The sequence below is a fragment of the Acomys minous genome (genome assembly GCF_964271855.1).
Source record: "Acomys minous genome assembly, chromosome: 12".
Classification (NCBI taxonomy): domain Eukaryota; kingdom Metazoa; phylum Chordata; class Mammalia; order Rodentia; family Muridae; genus Acomys; species Acomys minous.
The window spans coordinates 311,393-331,299 of NC_140493.1; the positions used below are offsets into that span (position 1 = coordinate 311,393).

Below are 19,907 nucleotides of genomic sequence, written 5' to 3' on the forward strand. Positions count from 1 at the left end.
GTATGCAAGTGCACGTATGTGACCTAGATTCAGCCCCACACCAGGCCCTGAACCCACATCCAGCATGCCTCCTGCCCTACATACACCACGCCGTCCAGGTATGAGTGCCTGTGATCTGGACGGAATGCAGAGCACTTAGCCTCGGGCCTGGCTGGATGCGAGCAATCTCAGCCACGCTAGCGGGATGGGAGGAGGCCCCGTGTGATAGCAACACACTGCGTCATTACTTGCTTTACTGCGTTGCCAGGTTGCAGAGGGTAGTGGGGGGACAAGAGTTGTCAAAGAGGTTGCTGTGATGGGACAATTGAAGGGCTCCTGGAAGCTGCGGTTCATGCTCCATTTTTCTAACAGCAAGCAAATCCTATCCTAAGGGCTGGCGGTGGCAGCTCCACCTTGGAGGAGCACTCATTTGCTTCCTGCCTATTTTACTTATTGCTGTCGTTGGTTTTGTTTGTTTTGTTTTCAGAGACAGGGTCCCCCTTGCACCTCACGCTGGCCTCAAACTCACTATGTAGCCAAGGATGACGTTGAACTATGCTGGGGTTATAGGTCTTTTGCCAAATACTCAGCTTGCTTCTGGTCTGTAAATGTTTCCTAATTAACTTGAGTATCAGTGAGGAAAATAATAGAGAAAAACTGTAAGCTGCAACAATCAGATCCTAAGTTAGACCCAAAACGGCATGTTCCTTCGAGCTGAAAGTTACTAAAGTGAGCCCGTGAGCTTGCCTATCATTCCAGCACTGTGGGGGGAGGGGGAGGGGCCGGAAGGGTGAGGAGGCTCAAAGTCGTTCTTGGCCACAAAGCCAGTTCTGGGCTGGCCTTGGCTACCCCCATCTCAAAAGACCCTATCACAAACCAAACCAAACGCCTAAAACCCACTACCACTGGGGAGGAAGGCAGACTTTGCTTGGCTTGCAGCTTGGAGGCAGAAGGATGAGAGACTTCCGGGAGGGCGCACTACTAGCCTGATGCAGAGCTCTTGCGCACCTGGAAATGAATCTGATGTGCACTTGTCCTGGCCTGGAAGAAAAAAGGATCCCCTTTAGGGAGATTAATAATCCTGGGACAGCCTCCCACCTAAGCAGACTCACACAGCGTACACATTGGCAATAAATAAATAAACGTGGCCAAAAAGGAACCCTTTGTCCTAGAGCCTCTGAGGCTGGGGGAGTGGGAGATGTGGAGAGAGGCTACCTGTAAGAAGATACCTCTAAGCAGCTAGCAGCCCTTCATCCCCCAAATAGCTCCCTTAGAGCCCAGGCTTTCTAGAGGTGAAGGCTGTTGCCCTAAGCAGATTGGACTCAGACACCTGGTCCTCACTGTCTGTTGCCCGCTGCCTTGCTATGACTCAGTTTCCCTGTCTATGCTTAAAGAGCCACCACCTGGAAGAGGAGGCTGCTGACTGTATTTAAGCTTGGGCGGGAGCGGCGGGGCGGGGGGGGGGGTCACTTGTGAGTGGGCCATCGGCTGTGAAGTCAGCCAGGACAGGGAGCTCATAGGAGCCTGTGAGCCCCAGGGTGCCCTCGCGGCCCTAGAGAGGCGAGGGCGGGGTGCAGGCAGAAACCACACCAGGCTCAAGTTTCCTCTCTTGGCGAGAGAAGGGGGCAGGAGGAGAGGAGGGCCACTGGGAAAGGGAAGGGGAGGAGGAAGCACTGTTAACTCAGGCCCGAGGGCTTGGGAGAGACGGCCAGAGCGCGCCCGCTTCTACCAGGGCCAACCGGTGCTCCGCGCCCAGCCATGGCCCGGGGGCGGGGCTCGGCCCTCTGCGGTGCTCAGAGGCAGCCCTCAGCGCCCGCCCGGGAGGTGTCAGCTCTGACCCAACCTCCCAGGCGCACTACCCGCAGCTTCATCTCTCTCCTCGCCCCGACTTGGAATCCGCCACAGGTGCCTGAAAGGCGAGTAGGGGAGGGAGGCCTCAGTGGGCTCTGGGAAGGGCAGGCTGGGCAGGTGGAGGAGGTACAGAGGAGAGCGCCTAACTTTTTGTCTGGATGTTTCCAAGACATCTTTCTAGACTGGAGCAATACTACTTGGAGATAATTTTGGATGGCTTCCTGGCTGCTCTGGGATCCTTGGGGTGGGAGGCTGTGGATGGGCACCACACAGTGCTTCCTTGAGGCACCTTGGAGGAGCAGGGGAGTGGCCAGGAGGAACCCTTCAGCTGGCCTGCTGTTTGGGGGAGCTATTAGGCTCCTGTAATATGGTGCCACCCTCTACCCTTCCCACAGTATTCTGCAGCCCCAAACACCGGAGATTTGGGGGAAGCAAAGGAACTGTAGATATTGGTTGTCCGGACTTCTGAGATCCTTGTTGAGGCAAAAGTGGGGTAGTTGCTGGAGAGTAACCGAGTTCTTGTCGGTTGCCTCTTCTGCAGTCCTGGGGCAGTGAAGCTAAGACCTGCAAAGTGGAGGGCATTCACTCAGCCCCAGTGCAGATGCTTCTGTGGGAATTCTTGGCTGCTGTAGCAGGTGGTTGAGTTGCTGTGGGAGAGAAAGAGAGCTATCAGACCTGCTGGACTGCAGCCTCCGCTTGCTGCTTCCAACGAACCAGAGTTTAAGTTCTAGGGACAGAGACACAGGGAGCAGAAATGTGTCCCCCTTTCCTTGTTGCCAAGCATCATATGGGTTGTGTGTGCTCCTGGGGAACTAAGCTTTTCATGGCTCAAATATTTTTTTCTTCTCTTTTCATTCTGTTGGTTTCTCTATTTTACCTCTGTGTGCCTCTCTCCTTTTGGAAAGTGCTCCCCTAACCTTTGTCATTAGGATGCTTACCTGCTAATTCAGACACCTAGTTTTACTCATATCTCCCCCAGTCTTTCCATTGTCTGTGTTTACATCAGGAGGGGAGTGAACAATGCTCCAGAACGCGAGCAGCAGATGATCCATAGCCCTCATCCAGCTACAAACCCAGGCAAGGCTGGACTCCAGGTGGTGCCTAGCTATCACCCCTTTCCCATGAAGAGATGGAGGAGAGTGAACAGCTGGGATAGCAGCTGAAGCTAAAGTGTTTCCCTCTCCCACCTCTCCAAAGGATCCTGGATCCTTAGTCAGAGGGCCTCACGCTCTGTGACGTCCTAGGGATAGTGAGATCGTTGGAAGGTTTGTTGTTGTTTGTTTGTTTTTTGGTTTTTTGAGACAGGGTTTCTCTGTGTACTCTTGGCTGTCCTGGACACACTTTGTAGACCAGGCTGGCCTCGAACTCACAGTGATCTGCCTGCCTCTGCCTCCAGAGTGCTGGGATTAAAGGTGTGCGCCACCATGCCAATCTTTGGAAGAGTCTAAGGATGTAACTTAGTGGTAGAGTGCTGGCCTGGCATACTCAAGGGCTCTGGGTTGGTCTGGAGGGAAGGAAAGAGGAGAAGAGAAAGGAAGAGAGAGGAGAGTGGGTAGGACCACCAGGGTGAAAAGGAAAAAGAAGGATGAAAGTTAGTTTCTGCAGTTGGCTCAAGTTCTGCCTGATCCACAGGGTTAAGGACTAAAGAGAATAAACAGCCGCGTGGATTCAGTGCTTGCGTGACCTGAAGAGGAGGTCTAAGCTGTAGAACAAGAGCTGCTTTTGCTGAAGACAACAGCCTGCGGAAGCCTAGCCCACATTGCCTGCCTCTCTTTCAGGAGCCTCTGTGGAGTTCTATTAGTCTGGCTTCTAGTCTGTCCTACTGGCTGCAAGCTTGCTGGTCCTCTGAAAGTCAGGCTCCCAAGACCCAAAGGGCCTGTGCCTGGTACAGCCGACGGTCCAGTGGTTTCCTCTATGAACTTCTGCTGACTCTTCCAGCCCCTTTCTGCTCCCTCTTCCCTCTCATTTTTTTTTTTAACCCCAGAAGGAGGTAGGAGACCCACCTCCATCTCTTCATGGGAAAGGGGTGATAGCTAGGCACCACCTGGAGTCCAGCCTTGCCTGGGTTTGTAGCTGGATGAGGGCTATGGATCATCTGCTGCTCGCGTTCTGGAGCATTTGCTGCTCTGCATTCTGACTTTGTGTCCTTTCCTGCAAGCTCATCTAGCTGTGTGTTGTCTCTCACCTCAATGTCTAGGGCACCTGTTGTTCTTAGACACCTGCACAGGAATTCAGTCCAGCCTGAATGGCCTTCAGGGATGTTTTCTACATATCCCAGGTGAATGTGGTATACATGCAGTAAGATTTGTGGCCCTGACTAGACAGATGCCATATGTTCCCTCCCACTGCAGACAACTATAGGTTCGCTAGTCCTGTTTCCATTTAATTGAAGACTGTAACGCAATTTGTCCAAGGTCACGCATCTTGAAGGCCGGAGAACCTTGCCTTCTAGGGTAAGATCTTTGTATTGCACCCTCTGGTTCGGTCCCAGGAAGACAGAGGAGATGAAGAGAGGTAGAGTGGGTGAAGAACTATGAGGCAACAGAATATAGCCCCTGCCCACCCCCCGACTCCTCCTTCATTCACTGTGCCTTTGGGCAATTTCCGTCAGAACCTGGGTGGGGAGGGTGGAGTTCCTGTGTTGAAATGGCATCCTGGACAGACATAAACACCCCGCCCATTCTACCCGTTGGTCAAAGGCCTGTGCCTGTATTAACATCCCCATTTCTGGGGATTACAACAAGTGGGTGGAGGCAGGGCCTCGGCAGATCAGCTGTTGAAGGACACTTGGTAGCGGCTACACGTTTTTGTGGTAGGTCCAAGAGGGGACTCCATAACGAATAGCAGGGATGGGCTATCCTTGTGGCCCAGTTTGAGATCATTCAGCCCCATCATCTGGTCTTCTGTGAGATGTTTCCTCTATCTATGTGGTAGCATAGCGTGTAGTGTAGCTGCGCATGCTGTGCTGTGTCTGGCCCTGAGAGAGCAGGAGAACCTTGCCAAGTCTCCTTGGAATCTACTGTTGGACACAAAGAAACAGAAACAGATTCAGATAGAAATGGGCATCAGGGAATATGGAGGCAGGATGGACAGAGAGAGAGAGAGAGAGAGAGAGAGATGACCAAGAGGATGATGACAGAAAGGGTGAGTGTTTGCAGAGAACTGTCCAAGCAGTAAGGGGTTCTGTTCCCCTAGTTCAAATTGTTTAACTCGCTGGCTTTACGGCTGTGAGAACTGACCAGGAACAGTATGGTATTTTGTCCAACACCACACGGCTGCTCTGTGGTGATGGAGCTGAAGGATTGGCAGTGCCCAGAAGAGAAGAGAGTCAGAGACACGGGAACTTGCTGAGGTAGCCTGCCTATACAGGTGTGGGTTGTGGACAGCCAGCACCTTGACAGCCGAGGGGCCTAGAAAGGAGCAAGGGATGTAATCAGGCTCTAACCTGCTACCTATCAGCTTGGGCTTTGGTGTCTGTCTCCTACCCCCTTGCAGGGTCTTTATGAAGCCCAGCCTGATAAGCTATGCTTTTAAAACACCAGCACAATTCTTGACAAGTGCTTGCTACATCTTTGTTGTGTGCTGACCCTGAAAGAGAAAGGGGCCATGGTTATGTGTGGTGGGACATGGCCAAATGACATGTTTGGGATACAGGGTAGAGCCATTCCTCCTCCTCGCTGCTGCCTCCAGCTGATAAGCCTCTTATCTGGCCTAGGCAGTGCAGTTCAGAATAAGGATGGGAGGAGAGGGAAGGGCTGCTATCACCAGCGGGCCTGGGCCTCACCTCAGAGAGGGGGAGGGGCTGTCTGCCTAGCACTTCCCACAACACACTCTTTGGGGATCCCCAAGCACTCACATCTTGGGAAGAAAAGGCTGAAATGCCAGGTGTGGTGGTGCCCACCTTTAATCCCAGCACTAGGGAGGCAGAGGCAGGTGGGTCTCTGTGAGTTCGAGACCAGCCTGGTCTACACAGTGAGTTGCTACACAGACTTTTGTCTCAGAACAACAACAACAACAAAGGGCTTTAGACCCTCAAACTGAGGACCCACGAGGAAGGCAAGGATGGATGAGTCTTGATATTTTCCCCTAGAACAGAGGATGAAACTTCAATCCCCAAACCTCAGAAGACTAGATTTTTGTCTCTGGACAGGAATGCCATTTTTAGGGAGTAAAAGAAGGCATCTTATCTGAGAAAAAGTAAAGATGCCTACTGTGTGCCCAGGGGACTGACTGTAGTTAGAGCAGGCAAGGTAGAGAGTATTCTGCAGAAAAGAACTCTACAGTCCGTAAGGTGGCTGATGGCTTGAGTGAACCCCTGACAATGTTTAGGGGATACTGCACAGGGACAGGACAAACTTTCGGTCTGGCAGGAGTAACCTTAACACGTTTTTCCCTTCAACATAGGTTGCTGGAACCATTTAAGCTTTGGGGACACTGGGGCCAGCAGCTGGCACAGTAGGATGCCCCCGTGCCCTCCTCAGCAGAACAGGAACAGGTCACAGCTGTACGCCGGAGAGCTGGGAGAGATGGAGCTGACTTGGCAAGAGATCATGTCTATTACTGAGCTTCAGGTGAGTGTGGAGTGGACACTGGGCGGAAGGGGTTCTCTCCTGGCCAGAGGCATCGAGTAGAGAGGGCAGTGAGGGACACCGGGGTAAGGGAAGGGTCTGGCTGGGGCTGTCCAGCAGCTCTGCTCACACCAGCCTCGCTCTGCCCCTGTGTTTATCTTCTTGTCTGATCTGGCTCTCCTGCAGAGCTGCCCATCTCCCTCATTTGCCACCCTGCGCCCTTAGCAACCAACTCCAGGTAGCAGGGGCTTAGTTAAAGGGCCTCAGAAAGAGGAGACAGACTACGCTGGGGTCCTGTCTTCCTGAATGTTGGACAAAGGGGCGTCTGTTGGTCTAACAATGGTGCCTTTGTCCTCAGCTGGGCTTGAGCAGGCAGGATAGCTCCCCTACGTAAGTTGGGGGGCCTTGTTTGCAACATGTGTTCTCCTCCTCCCTGCACCTGGGCTTGGACAGAGGGCTAACCCCCAGCCTGGGCTCCGTGCCTGCCCCCACCTCAGGCCTGGTTCCTGAGGATCTGCCCTAGACCCTCCTTCCACACATCAGCTCCCTCTGCTGGGCACCCAGGGGATGGCAAAGCCCTGCATTTGACCCTTTGACCCTAGATAACCACAGCAGGAAAAGGGTTCTGAGGGCCCATCTTGGATAATAAGGACCTTGTCTTCCAGAAGAGAATAAAGTAACAGGAGCCATGTGGCCCTGCAAAAGCTTCTCCTGGTGAGGAGACTCTGTAAACACTTCAGTGTGAGGTTGTCCTCTACCAGATCTTTTTTTTTTTTTAAAGATTTAATTATTTATATAGTATTCTTGCCTGCAAACCAGAAGACGGCACCAGACAGTTATGAGCCACCATGTGCTTGCTGGGAATTGAACTCAGGGCCTTTGTAGGAACAGCTAGTGCACTTAACCTATGAGCCATCTCTCCAGCCCCAACTCAGTGACTTTTTATTTTTTTTTGAGACAGGGTTTCTCTGTGTAGCCTTGGCTGTCTTGGACTCACTTTGTAGGCCAGGCTGGCCTTGAACTCACATCGACCCACCTGCCTCTGCCTCCCGAGTGCTGGGATTAAAGGTGTGCGCCACTCAGTGACTTTTATTCCTGATTATTCTGGCTGTCCTGGAACTCATGCTGTAGTCCAGGGTGGCCTTCAACTCAGAGATCTGGTTGCCTCTGCCTCCAGAAGGCTGAGATTACAGGTTTGCCACTATGTCCAGGTCCTTTCTTTTTTCCCAGACAGGATTACCCTATGTAGTCCTGGAACTTACTTTGTAGACGAGGCTAGCCTGGAACCCAAGAGACTGGCCAGCCTCCCGAATGCTGGAATTAAAGGTGTTCACCATCACTGCCTATCTACCGTAGTCTATCTTCTGAACCTCTTTTACTTCTTCCTTTGCAGGGTTTAAATGTTCCAAGTGAGCCATCTTTTGAGCCCCAAGCACCCACCTCATACCCTGGGCCACTGCCACCTCCAACATACTGCCCCTGTTCAGTTCACCCAGATGCAGGCTTCTCCCTTCCACCGCCACCCTATGAGCTCCCAGCGTCCACACCTCACCTTCCAGACCTCCCGTACTCCTACGGCAACATGGCTGTACCAGCGTCGAAGCCACTCACTCTTTCAGGCCTGCTCAACGAGTCCCTCCCTGAACCCTTAGCTCTCCTGGACATTGGGCTGCCAGTGGGGCAGCCAAAGCCCCAAGAAGACCCAGAATCTGACTCGGGATTATCCCTCAATTACAGTGATGCGGAATCTCTTGAGCTAGAGGGTGCAGAGGCTGGCAGACGGAGGAGCGAGTATGTGGACATGTACCCGGTGGAGTACCCTTACTCACTTCTGCCTAACTCCTTGGCCCACCCCAACTATGCTCTGCCACCCACGGAGACACCCTTGGCCATAGAGTCATCCTCTGGCCCTGTGCGGGCGAAGACTGTTGTCCGTGGGGAGGCCGGGAGCCGGGACGAGCGGCGAGCCCTGGCCATGAAGATTCCCTTCCCTACGGACAAGATAGTCAACTTGCCAGTTGATGACTTTAATGAGCTGTTGGCACAGTACCCACTAACGGAGAGCCAGCTGGCTCTAGTTCGGGACATCCGTCGGCGGGGCAAAAACAAGGTGGCAGCCCAGAACTGTCGCAAGAGAAAACTGGAAACTATTGTGCAGCTGGAGAGGGAGCTGGAGCGGCTGGGCAGTGAAAGGGAACAGCTCCTCAGAGCCCGAGGGGAGGCCGACCGTACTCTGGAGGTCATGCGCCAACAGCTGGCAGAGCTGTACCATGATATTTTCCAGCATCTTCGTGATGAATCTGGCAACAGTTACTCACCAGAGGAGTATGTACTACAACAGGCTGCTGACGGAGCCATCTTTCTGGTACCCCGTGGAACCAAGACGGAGGCCACAGACTGAGCTGGCCTAGAGAGGGCACACACTGGTGCTAGGGACTTCCCTCATTCCCATTTGACAAAGGTACGCCCCAACCCCAGAACAAGACACCAAGTGTATTTGGTGAGGCTTGCCTGGTGGCCAGTGTAGACTTCCCACCTCCTCTAAGCTTTGGACCATAAAGAGCTGTGTGGAAATAGTTTTGGACTGTGCCTTCCTTGAAAGTGATGAAGCTAAGTTCTCAAATCAGTTTGTTGGAGGGGCTTTTTCTCTTAAGACAGGGCTTCTCTTGTGTACCACTAGCTGTCCTGGACTTGCTGTGTAGACCAGGCTGGCTTTGAGCTCAAGAAATCTGCCTGTTGCTGCCTAGAATTGAAGGGATGTGTCACCAAGCCCAGCTAAAGGACTTCACACCTGCACCTCGTAAAACTTGCTCCACACTGAGGTATGCACTAAACCTAGGATAGCAAAGACTATACAAGAAATCCTGGGCTTGGCTTGGTGGCACTCTGGAGACAGCAAATGGAGGCTGGCCTGATCCAGAGCGAGGTACTATCTCAAAGGTATATCTAGAAAGGTGGAAATATGTAACCTTTTCACTTGCTTAGCATTCTTAAGGTTTTAGGCTCTAGCCTCTGGAATTTTTATAGCCTGTTTTCTGAGATGGTGTTTGTCTGCCTGAGTGCTGGGATTAAAGGTGTGTGCCGCCGCCACTTGGCCCAGCCTTTTTTTTTCCTAGACAGGGCTCCTCTGTGTAGCCTTGGCTGTCCTTGAACTTGCAGACTTTTCCTTTTAAACATTCATTTGTGTATGTGGATGTATGCACTGTGTTGATCATGCAGGAGTCTGGAGGTGTCCCCTATAAGTTAAGACAGGTGCTAGGAAACCCTGAGCCAGCCAGGCGTGGCAGTCCACGCCTTTAACACCAACACTTGGGAGACATAGGCAGGTGTATCTAGGACAGCCAGGGCTACACGGAGAAAGAAACCCTGTCTAGAAAAGCCAAATAAAAAAAGAAACCCTGTGCCATAATACCCAGCTCAGAACTTACCTTGTTATCAGTTATGGTGTAAACCTTTAATCCCAAATGCTCTGGAGGCAACATAGGGAGACTCTAAAGCCAGCCAAGGCTATCTTTTAAGACTTGGCCTTAAAAGGAAAAAACACAAAAACAAAATTGGCCAGGTATGGCGACAACCACCTTTAATCCCAGTACTGGAGAGGCAGGCAGATCTGAGTTTGATGCCAGCCTGGTCAACCAAGTGAGTCCAGGGCAGCTAGGGCTACACAGAGAAACCCTGTCTCGAAAACTGGAACTGTGGCCCAGAGAAATGGCTCAATGGTTAAGAGCACTAAATATTCTAATAAACCAACCAATGCCCCCCCCCCCCACAACAAAAACTGGGGGCTGGGTGTAGTGGGGCAGGCCTTTCATCGCAGCAGCCAGCCTGGATGGGCTAAAGCTACAGAAAAACCTTATCTAAGAGGTTTCAAGTGTTAGCCTTTCTGTTGATGAAACCTATATAATCCTAGCTGTTCCTGATAATTCTAGGCACTAAGGGCTAGGAAGGACTGAAGAGGTATTTGCTACCAGCTATGCATGCAGACTTCCTGGTTCAAGCAACTTGACACAAACAGTTCAACTAAACCAGTCTGTCAATAGTTGGCCCAGCAACATCTTTTCTACATAAGCTTGAAAACAAAACCTGAAACACAAATTTACACATTTGTCAAAGGGCACAACCGTTTCTAGAAAGGTGGAGATGGTTAGTCATCTTTCACAGTACCTACAAAGACTCTCTACTTCACCAACACCAATTTCCTAACCCCAAACTTTGAAGTGGAATATAACACAAGCCCCTTGCTATCAAGGCCAAAGGGAGACAAGAAACAGAATAGTTTATTCAAACAGTTTTATTAAAAAAACCTTAAGCCATTCACAAAATTGAACGATGTTTAGCAGTGTAGCTAAAGCCCAACTGCATGGCAGTGAGAATGAAGTAGTGCCCAGAATAAAGGCTGCTTTCTTAAAGGATGTTCCTGAAAGGGAGAAAAAGAGTTATGCAGCTTTATATAAACAGCAGATTCCACAGTTATATATACTCCTGGTAATAATCACTAACACTTCTTGGTTTTTTTTATACAATAGAAATCACTGATCACAAAAACTTACCTTTTAGCCAACAACTTTGTTGTTTTGTTAAAGAATGTTTACAACAGCAGTTAAGCCATGTAGCCGACTCCTCCCTAGAAAAGCAAACAACCTTTAGAACTAGATTTTTTGTGAGGCCAATGCCCATCTTTTAAAAGCTACTCCCACCCCCTCCCATTAATGACCCACCCATCCTCCCACCATCTTTTGGGGGTAATGTCTCTAATATTACTTTGAGCCATTTTAAGAAAGTAGGTCAAAGGAAGGTTTAAATAATATAATTAAAGAGCCAAAATCCATCTTTTCACAATAGAAATGTTCTTTTCCTTTAAGCAGGGCATTAATTAATAGGACATTAATTAAACAATACATTTCCAGAAAAACAAAGTACAGATTAGATTAACTGGACTAGTTTTGGCTCAATATTAAAAGAAATCCAACTGAAAATTGGACTTTAATTTATACAACTATATGGATGTAAGTAAAATCTGTTCTTACCTAGCAGCATAGCAATAAACCTTTCCTTCTGGCTCTGCCTGCTAGTCCTAAGAGCCAGGTGTGCCTTACTCTCGTCTGCCTCCTTCCTGGCGATGGTCACTCAAACTTCACTCCCTCCTAGCTTTCATGGAGGTGCCGTGGCCTGCCCCTGGCTTATCTGTACTCCACATACCACAAGTGTCTACTCTCAGCTGCAGAGATTCTGACCTCGAAGCCATTCGCGCTATGCTTGCTAGCAGTTCCTAGTAGCTGAACATCTCCTGGATCTTTAAAGGCATTGTCCCGATTCCTGAGGTATCTGCAAACTCCCTCAATAGTTAAGGTTCCACCTGATATTGCAAACTCAGCCAGTATCATGGAACTACCACCCATGCTCCCCCACCCACCCCTCCCACGCCCCCATTCCCCGCCCTCCCCAAAACTTCCAAGCAATATATATCCATGAGTTGGAATACACAGTCCTATGGCAAACAATCATCTATGCTACCCAATACAATGGCACTTAAAAAGGGGCACCAAATGGGAAGCTCAAAAAAAAAAAAAAATCTATGCACAGATAACAATTATTTGGTAGTAACTGTTTTAAACTCATTTTCTATACAATTAACACTTAAAAGACAGTGATGTGAAGGAAAACTGCCGTTAATACAAAAATTACAGAAACATTGTCATTATATTTCTAATTTAAATTTTAAATAAACAAGATCACATTAAAAAAAAACCCTAAAGGCATACCCACCCACAACCCGGTGAAACCGCAGTTTTCCTTCACTGTAGCCTGCTCTTACTAGTAATTGTCAGCTTTATAAGATGCCCCAACACTTATACCACTCTCTGGACTCAGGGGGACACTGACCAGCAGTTGATTTCTACTCTGGCAGAGCTTTGAACTTGCACTGTGGTAACAAACAATCAACATTTACCAGGGGTAATGGGGTAGGGAAAGTCCAAACCTCTGCCAGTCCCAAATCCATACAGTTGTCATTCCATTCAAGAGAATTAAATCGTTTATTGATTACACATGATAATGGATGATACACAAGCTTCATTCCCATCTGTTATTTTATCTGATACCATTATTCAATTTTGATATTTCATAGGGTGTGCCAACACCATTCTATAAGCAAATTGTGACCTTGCTTGGATGACCTTTTCAATAGTCAAACTCATTGTAGTCAAACAGTAACTACACCAAGGTTTCTGAAGACAATGGCTTCTTTACCCAAGCAACCATAAATTCCAAATGGAACTTGGCACCACCCTGAAGGAACTAACTTCACACTGTTGGGGAAGTTTACCAAGATGGCTTCAGAGACTAACTTTACACAGCACATTAAAAAAAAAAAAAAAAGACACATTTATTCAGCGTCATGATCAGACTATTACATTTAGCAATCAACAGCATGGGTGAAAAAAGGTCTACAGTAAAACCCTTTGTTGGAATGCTTTACACTTTCCACAGAACAGAAACTAAAATAACCTGTTATACAGTTAGTCACAAGTACAGTCCTGGAGTTCTTTTTGCCCATACACATGAGTATTGTCTAAAACATGTCTTCTTTGTAGCAGCTAGGCCCTGCCACCACTGTGCTTGGCTGAGTTCACAAATCTGTTGTAACCTGTAGCTTCCCTGTCACTTCTCTGGCTCTCCTCTCTCCTGCTAAGCTTTGTTTCCTGTTGAACAATACGGAATAAAGTTGTTAATCTAAAACACATTAAGACTCAAGGCTACAATCCAATAGAGCAAGTTGTTTCCCACAAATTTTGCTGAACTGCATATTAACTTAACATCCACCATTTTATTGCAGTTATCAGGTTAACTATGTTGCATGGCTCAGCTACACTCAGATTACTGGGTTCAATTACAAATTAAGCCAACACACACACACAAGAGGCACTTACCTGGCTGTCATGTATGTAATTTAGAACCTCCTGCCACTGCCATAGCTACTGCTGCTGCTGGAACCTCCATAGCCACCTACAATATCAAAACATTTGTCAACACTCTGCCAAAGCAGTGCAATGACTTTTTAATGAGCTACTAAAAAAAGTCCCTGGCCTAAAGTAATATGATTTAAAGGTTTCATAGATCCTTCCTTATTGATGTCTTTTGCCACGTCATATATATACACCATACCTTGGTTCCGTGGTTTAGCAAAGTACTGGCCTCCACCACCATAAGGGCCAGAGCTCCTGCCTCCAAAGTTTCCTCCCTTCATTGGTCCAAAATTTGAAGACTGATTGTTGTAATTGCCAAAGTCATTGTAGCTTCCACCACCTCCAAAATTGCTTCCTAGAAACGAGAAATTCTTTATTGACGGCTTGAGGACTGACAAGCCAATTCTGTTTAGGGTCCTCATGAAGGATGATCTGCTCTTTCTTCCACATCTCCTGACTTATTCTCCAAGCAAGGCTTTATTTACTAGCCCACCAGCATTTAAAGACAATCAGCCGATTAATGAGACAGCTGAGCTCTTCTCAATGGCACTGCATTCTAGGCCAATGCAGACATTTCTTGGACATTATCAACCAAATGCCTTAAGGCACAAAGGAATTTAGACACTAGATCCAGCTATGGTGGTATTCTAACTTTCTCACATTGAAGTCACCACCTATTTTTGGGGAGGCGGCCCCAGCTTAAAGCCAGGAGGAGGTAGCACAGCATGCCTACTGTAATGCACCATGCAGTGTACTCACAAGAGTCAAGCCCAACAAGGGTATAAACCCCTACAAGTCTAATCTAGCTTCCACACCAAGCACTTGTACCACTGGATACCTACCACTACCACCGCCAAAGCCGCCTCCGCCGTTGTTATAGCTGTCATAGCTGCCACTCCCGCCATAGCCACTGCCCTGGTTTCCATAACCCTGTCCACCACTTCCATAGCCTCTGCTTCCTCCAGAGTAACCAGGGCCGCCTCCTCCATAACCACCTACAAGAATACAAGTCTTCTCAATAAGACAAAAGTATTTATGAGGGGGGAAAAAATCTATGCAAGTGTAAGGCTAAAGGCCTGCTCATAGCATGCAGATTACCGGACTGGTCGAACTTTGTCATGCACTAGGTTTAGTCTTGACTAGCCTATTCTAAAGGTGCAAGTTGCCAGGAAACTTTACTTAGGGATTCTTTAAGGAACTTACCATCATTACCAAATCCATTATAGCCATCCCCGCTGCCACCATAGCCGCCACCACCACGGCTGCCACCAAAGCCACCTGGAAGAGAGCAAAAAATTAAAACCAGGGCTTATTTAAGAACATGTATCAAATATTAAGAACTACATTTGGGTAAAACTTTAAAGACAGGACAACAGTGACCAACTAAAAAATTCTAGACCAGTAAGACCAAAAATAAGTACATACCACGACCACTGAAGTTTCCTCCTCGCCCAAAATTGTCATTGCCACCAAAACCACCTCCTCGACCACCACCAAAGTTTCCAGAGCCACTCCGACCTTAAAGAGATGTTTGGATCATTAGGCTAACCAATATTGTGGCACACAGGCCCTTAGAGTCTAACTAAGCAATTCACGCACCTCTCTGGCTGGATGAGGCACTGGCCATCTCTTGCTTTGACAGGGCTTTTCTTACTTCACAGTTGTGGCCATTCACAGTATGATATTTTTGAACTAAAAAAAAAAAAAAAGTTTAAGATTTCAGGCCTTTGAAATACTCGATTTCAGAAACATTCAGAAAATCTAATCATCTGATACTCACTAACAATCTTGTCCACAGAGTCATGGTCATCAAAGGTGACAAAAGCAAAGCCCCTCTTCTTGCCACTGCCTCTGTCAGTCATGATTTCGATCACTTCAATTTTCCCATACTGCTCAAAGTAGTCTCGTAGGTGATGTTCTTCAGTGTCTTCTTTAATGCCACCAACAAAGATCTTCTTCACAGTTAAGTGGGCCCCTGGTCTCTGAGAATCCTAAAAGGACAAACAACCTCCATCATTTAGTAGCCACACCCCCAAATGATTGGCAGCTGGAGTGGCCCAGCTCTGACCCTAACACTGGAAGGAGGGGAAACCACCTATTAAGAAAAAACACTCCGCCCAGGTGTGGCAGTCCACACCTTTAATCCCAGCACCGAGCTGAGATCCACCTGGATTAAACAGTCTCCAGACAGACTGAGCTGTCTGGCCTTAATCCCAACACTGAGCTGAGCCCACCTTGGTCTACAGAGAAACCCTGTGTTGAAAAAAAAAAAAAAAAAGAGAATCTCGAATAACTCACTTCTCTTGACACAGCTCTCTTGGGTTCCACAACTCTCCCATCCACCTTGTGTGGTCTTGCATTCATGGCGGCATCCACTTCCTCCACCGTGGCGTAGGTGACAAACCCGAAGCCCCTGGATCTCTTGGTGTTTGGATCCCTCATTACCTGGTTAAGAGTTAATTCAATCAACACTTTGCCTGATCTTGGGACCTAACGCCATTCCTATGAGCACGGCCCGCACAAAATCATCCAGAGACACATCACACTAACAGGTCCACATGATCAGACTGTAACTACCCTGTTAACTACCTTCACAGATCATCTAGTTAAGAAGCAACAAGATCAAATCAGAATCATAAGGCCAGCTCTGCCTTTTCCTTAACTCTTACCACACAATCGGTGAGTGTCCCCCATTGCTCAAAATGGCTCCTCAGGCTCTCGTCGGTTGTTTCGAAGCTCAGCCCTCCGATGAAGAGCTTCCGCAGCTGTTCTGGCTCCTTGGGAGACTAAAGGGTGGACACAGTGGGACTCGGATGAATGAACTAACACTACGCATCTACACATACCGCACTTTTTTATTGTTCTTTATTAACACGCAAGACCACGTGCTTCCCCTCCCCACTTGGCCGGGAGGCGCTGCTGGGGGTACGCAGCGCATGCGTCCCTAGTCTACTCTATACGCACGCGCAACAAAAGAAACGGGCTGGAGTGGTACAGCGCCATTAAGACGTAGTGGGTTTTTTTTTTTAGCAAGCACTAGACAAAGAGAAAAAAAAAACCAAGGCCCACAAACCCCACATCGTACGTTTATTAGTTCTGCCACAAGGCGCAGCGCGTGGAAATACGTGGCTACTGGGCCGCAGCCTCATGGCGGCTACGAGGACAAAATGGCGACCCGCACTTTGTGAGCAGGCCTCGGCGGCCGCCCGCCGAACACCGAAAAGGCATGGGCGCCAGCACGCAGAAGGGATCGCACCCCGCCGTGCTCAGCGAGTCAGGAAGGAAGCGACGCCCGGAGCGCGCCCGACTCACCTCCGACTTCGACATGACGACGGCTGGGCGATGGGGAGCCTCCGGCGATGCTACCTCGGACGCGTCGGCCACCAGAAAGGAGCGAGCGGGCGAGCGTATCCGCCAGACTACCTTCGGCTCGCCTTTTTATCCCGCCTCCTCGCGGTCGGCATTGGTAGACTCCGCCCTTGCCGGGCTCCTATTGGAGACTGGGAATTGTCTCCTCCCACTATTGGCCCGCGGAGACGCCTTGCTAAGAAGCGGCATCCGTTTGGGCGTTCTACGCAGTCTCCGCCCCTCTGAGTCATCGGTGGCCCCGCCCCCCGCGGTGGGGGGGGGGAAGGAGGAAAAAAAAAAAGGTTGCCCTTAGCCGCACTGATTGGCTGGCTGGCCAGTCATTTATATTTGAATGTGCTCGTGTCTCTGAACGCCTTTTACAGCTTCCCCGCACCCGAGCGTTACAGACTCACTAGGCCACCACCCATAAAGGCGTGTGTGGCTAGTGCAAATGGCGAGCTTACGCCGGCGCAGTGAGCGGTTCCGCCAGCCGCCTGGAACACGTGAAATGGCGGGCGGGAGACGGGGGTCGGGAGCCTAGGCGCCTGCGTAGTCGCGGCCCCCCGCGTCCCGGCCCGCGCAGGCGTCCTGGGCGGAGGGGAAAAAAAAAAAAAAAAAAAAAAGGTCCCGGCCCAGGATTGGCTGCGCAGGCGCAGGGAAGGATCCGTTTTGGCGGGCGGTTGGCGTTGCGCAGAAGGCGGCGGGAGCGGTGGCTCGCGGTGCAGCTGTCTCGCCCGAGAGCCGTGCAGGCCGCAGCGCGAGTGGCCGCTGTAGACCCCGGGTAAGTGGCGGAGAGTCTCGTCGACCTGTAGGAGAGCTCGAACCCCCTCCGGCCGCACCAGTTATTGTACGAAATGAATGGACGCCTGGACTGGAGGCGGCGGGGGGGGGGGGGGGGGCGGGCGACAGGGAAGGGGCCGCGACGGTCGGGCCAACCAATAGGACGATCGGGGCGGGATGTTCTATCCTTGCAGGTTCTTTGGAGCCGCCTTGCCGAAGCGTTTGACTGGCTCGCGCCTAGGCCAATTGGGGCTTCCTAGAACTGCCTGCGGATCGGTCCTTGGGCCGTCGGAATGTAGGAGGCGGGTTTTCGCCGCTTGAGTTGCGGGTCTCGGAGCCAATGAGGCCCCAGCGCGCGAGAGGCCGGCCTTCTGCAAGAGGCAGAGGCTGGATTCCAGTGGGGAGCGCGGGAGTCGGCAGGTTAAAAATCACGGACGACTCCTGCAGCTAGCAGACAGACAGATTCCTCCCCCCCCCCCCACAGCGGGATTAGTTTTGGGAGTTATGAGGGTACATGTTTTATTTACAATAACTCCTATATTGAAGGCGTTCATTCTGTGCATCACGTTGAGAAAAGCGTATGTTTTCTTGTGCCCCATGGAGCTTGACGTTTTCTTGTTCTTTCCTGTGCGTTCACTTTTCAGTTGAGACTTTGGATAACGTAGGGAGGGAGCCGTTAGTCTTTGAAATTTTATTTTAAAATATTAAAATTCTGGAGTGTAATAGACTGACCACCACCGCCCATTTCCAGAGACACATCTATATTTGTATGGCCACAGAAATTTTGAGAGCTACATGTCAAAGTCAAAATAAGTTGCTTCTGTGGAAACAGTGGTGTCTGTATGTTTGAGGGGTAATTGTTATTAATGAAATAATGAAAACCTTAAGAAAGCCGGGCGTGGTGGTGCACGCCTTTAATCCCAGCAGTGATCCCGGTGAGTTCAAGGCCAGCCTGGTCTACAAAGTGAGTCCAGGACACCCAGGGCTGCTGTTACACAGAGAAACCTTGTCTCGAAAAAAGAAAGAAAACCTTAATAATAAAAATAATGACTCATTTGCTTTTTGTTTCCAGTCATCATATAGGGCTCACCACCATCAAGGTCAGTTCTTTGATCTGAGTCTCTTCTCTGAGGAACAGTTTCCTTCCCTAGCAGGCTTTTTAAACGTTCAAGACATCCCAAGCCCTTACTGCTATTGCTCATGTGAGGGTGTCTGACTTTGCATGAAAAGGCTGACTGATTTAGAGTGTTGGGGACAGAAGACTCCACCATCTCTTGGGTCATTATTCCATTTCTTTTTGTATTTTATGGGTAAACTCTCTGGTGTTGATAATGCCTACACTTCTCAGAGGATCTGAACAAATTATAATTTTCACTTACTGTCTATCTGTTGATTTATTTAGAGTCATATACCACAATGACTAATTTTTTTGAGGTACACCTGTGATAAGGATGTACTTTCTAGCCTGGCATAGTGGCACACGCCTTTAATCCCAGCACCTGGGAGGCAGATACAGGAGGGTATCTGTGAGTTTGAAGCCAGCATGGTCTAAATACATAATAAGTCCCATGACAGCCAAAGCATAGTTAGACTCTCTCTCGAAAAATAAAATACTTTCCAACTTTGTATAAAAGACTGATGATTTCAACTTAGTTTTGTTTTTGAGACGTTCTATATCCCAGGTTGGCCTCAAGTGAAGAGATATGCCTGTCCTCAGTGCAGAGTGCCACTGTGCCTGACAGACTTCAGTGAAGTTTGTAATGAGTAGATTCCCACATTCACTGGTACTTTGAAAAGGACAAACATATCGCATCCCTACATATGCTAATGGCAGTTTCAGAGCTGAGCTCAAACGTGACGGTGCAATGAAGGGGTCCACCTATGGTTCAGGATTAAAAGAATTTTTCCAGACATATGATTGTCTTGGAATATTTCAGATATTCATCCCCCCCCCCCCCCCCCCCCCGGGCTTCTGGCTGTCTTGTAGTTCTGGTACTCAGTATATAGTCCAGGCTGGCCTCAAACTCACAGAGATCCTTTGCTTTGCAAGTGCTGGGATTAAGGGCCTGCACTTGCTCCTCACTCCATGTCCCCTCCCCTTCCCCAGTATTTTAGACTTTTAATATTGTCTCTATAGATCTTTCTTTCTTTCTTTCTTTTTGAGTGCTGGTGTTGTCGTTTGGTTTTTTTGAGACAGGGTTTCTCTGTGTAGCCTTAACTGTCTTGTAGTTTTGTTGTTGTTAAGATTTATTACATATGCCGTGTTCTGTCTGCATGTGTGCTTGCATACTAGAAGAGGGTACCAGATCTCATTATAGATGGTTATTAGCTACCAAGTGGTTTCTGGGAATTGAACTCAGGACCTCTGGAAGAGGGGGCAGTGTGCTCTTAACCACTGAGCCCTCTCTCCAGCCCC

General features: G+C 49.2%; 3 protein-coding genes across 7 annotated transcripts in view; 2 read left to right on the forward strand and 1 right to left on the reverse strand.

The window, feature by feature from the left end:
* Positions 1 to 1,612: 1,612 nt before the first annotated feature.
* Positions 1,613 to 8,974, forward strand: NFE2 (nuclear factor, erythroid 2). Of its 3 annotated transcripts, none has more exons than XM_084750654.1 (3): positions 1,613 to 1,884; positions 6,235 to 6,401; positions 7,792 to 8,974. In XM_084750654.1, the coding sequence occupies exons 2-3, from the start codon at positions 6,291 to 6,293 to the stop codon at positions 8,797 to 8,799; spliced, it is 1,119 nt and encodes a 372-aa protein (XP_084606780.1). In that variant the 5' UTR covers positions 1,613 to 1,884; positions 6,235 to 6,290; the 3' UTR covers positions 8,800 to 8,974. The 3 variants fall into 3 exon arrangements, with proteins under 3 accessions (XP_084606780.1, XP_084606778.1, XP_084606779.1); XM_084750652.1 differs by having other exon boundaries at positions 1,746 to 1,895; XM_084750653.1 differs by lacking the exon at positions 1,613 to 1,884 and adding an exon at positions 4,217 to 4,283.
* A 1,697-nt stretch (positions 8,975 to 10,671) lies between these two features.
* Positions 10,672 to 16,831, reverse strand: HNRNPA1 (heterogeneous nuclear ribonucleoprotein A1). Of its 3 annotated transcripts, XM_084750655.1 has the most exons (13): positions 16,676 to 16,831; positions 16,033 to 16,149; positions 15,662 to 15,808; positions 15,144 to 15,354; positions 14,963 to 15,055; positions 14,789 to 14,881; positions 14,567 to 14,641; positions 14,206 to 14,358; positions 13,563 to 13,718; positions 13,328 to 13,403; positions 11,598 to 13,099; positions 10,949 to 11,022; positions 10,672 to 10,815 (listed from the first exon to the last, which is right to left on the reverse strand). In XM_084750655.1, exons 1-10 carry the CDS (start codon positions 16,688 to 16,690, stop codon positions 13,348 to 13,350), a joined length of 1,116 nt encoding a protein of 371 aa, XP_084606781.1. In that variant the 5' UTR covers positions 16,691 to 16,831; the 3' UTR covers positions 10,672 to 10,815; positions 10,949 to 11,022; positions 11,598 to 13,099; positions 13,328 to 13,347. The 3 variants fall into 3 exon arrangements, with proteins under 3 accessions (XP_084606781.1, XP_084606783.1, XP_084606782.1); XM_084750657.1 differs by lacking the exon at positions 14,206 to 14,358; XM_084750656.1 differs by lacking the exon at positions 11,598 to 13,099.
* Positions 16,832 to 17,019: 188 nt separating this feature from the next.
* CBX5 (chromobox 5) overlaps positions 17,020 to 19,907 on the forward strand; it is a 37,929-nt gene continuing 35,041 nt past the window's right edge. Inside the window, exon 1 of the mRNA XM_084750659.1 lies at positions 17,020 to 17,492. The gene's annotated coding sequence lies outside the window, so the exon portion shown is untranslated. The remainder of the gene's footprint in view (positions 17,493 to 19,907) is intronic.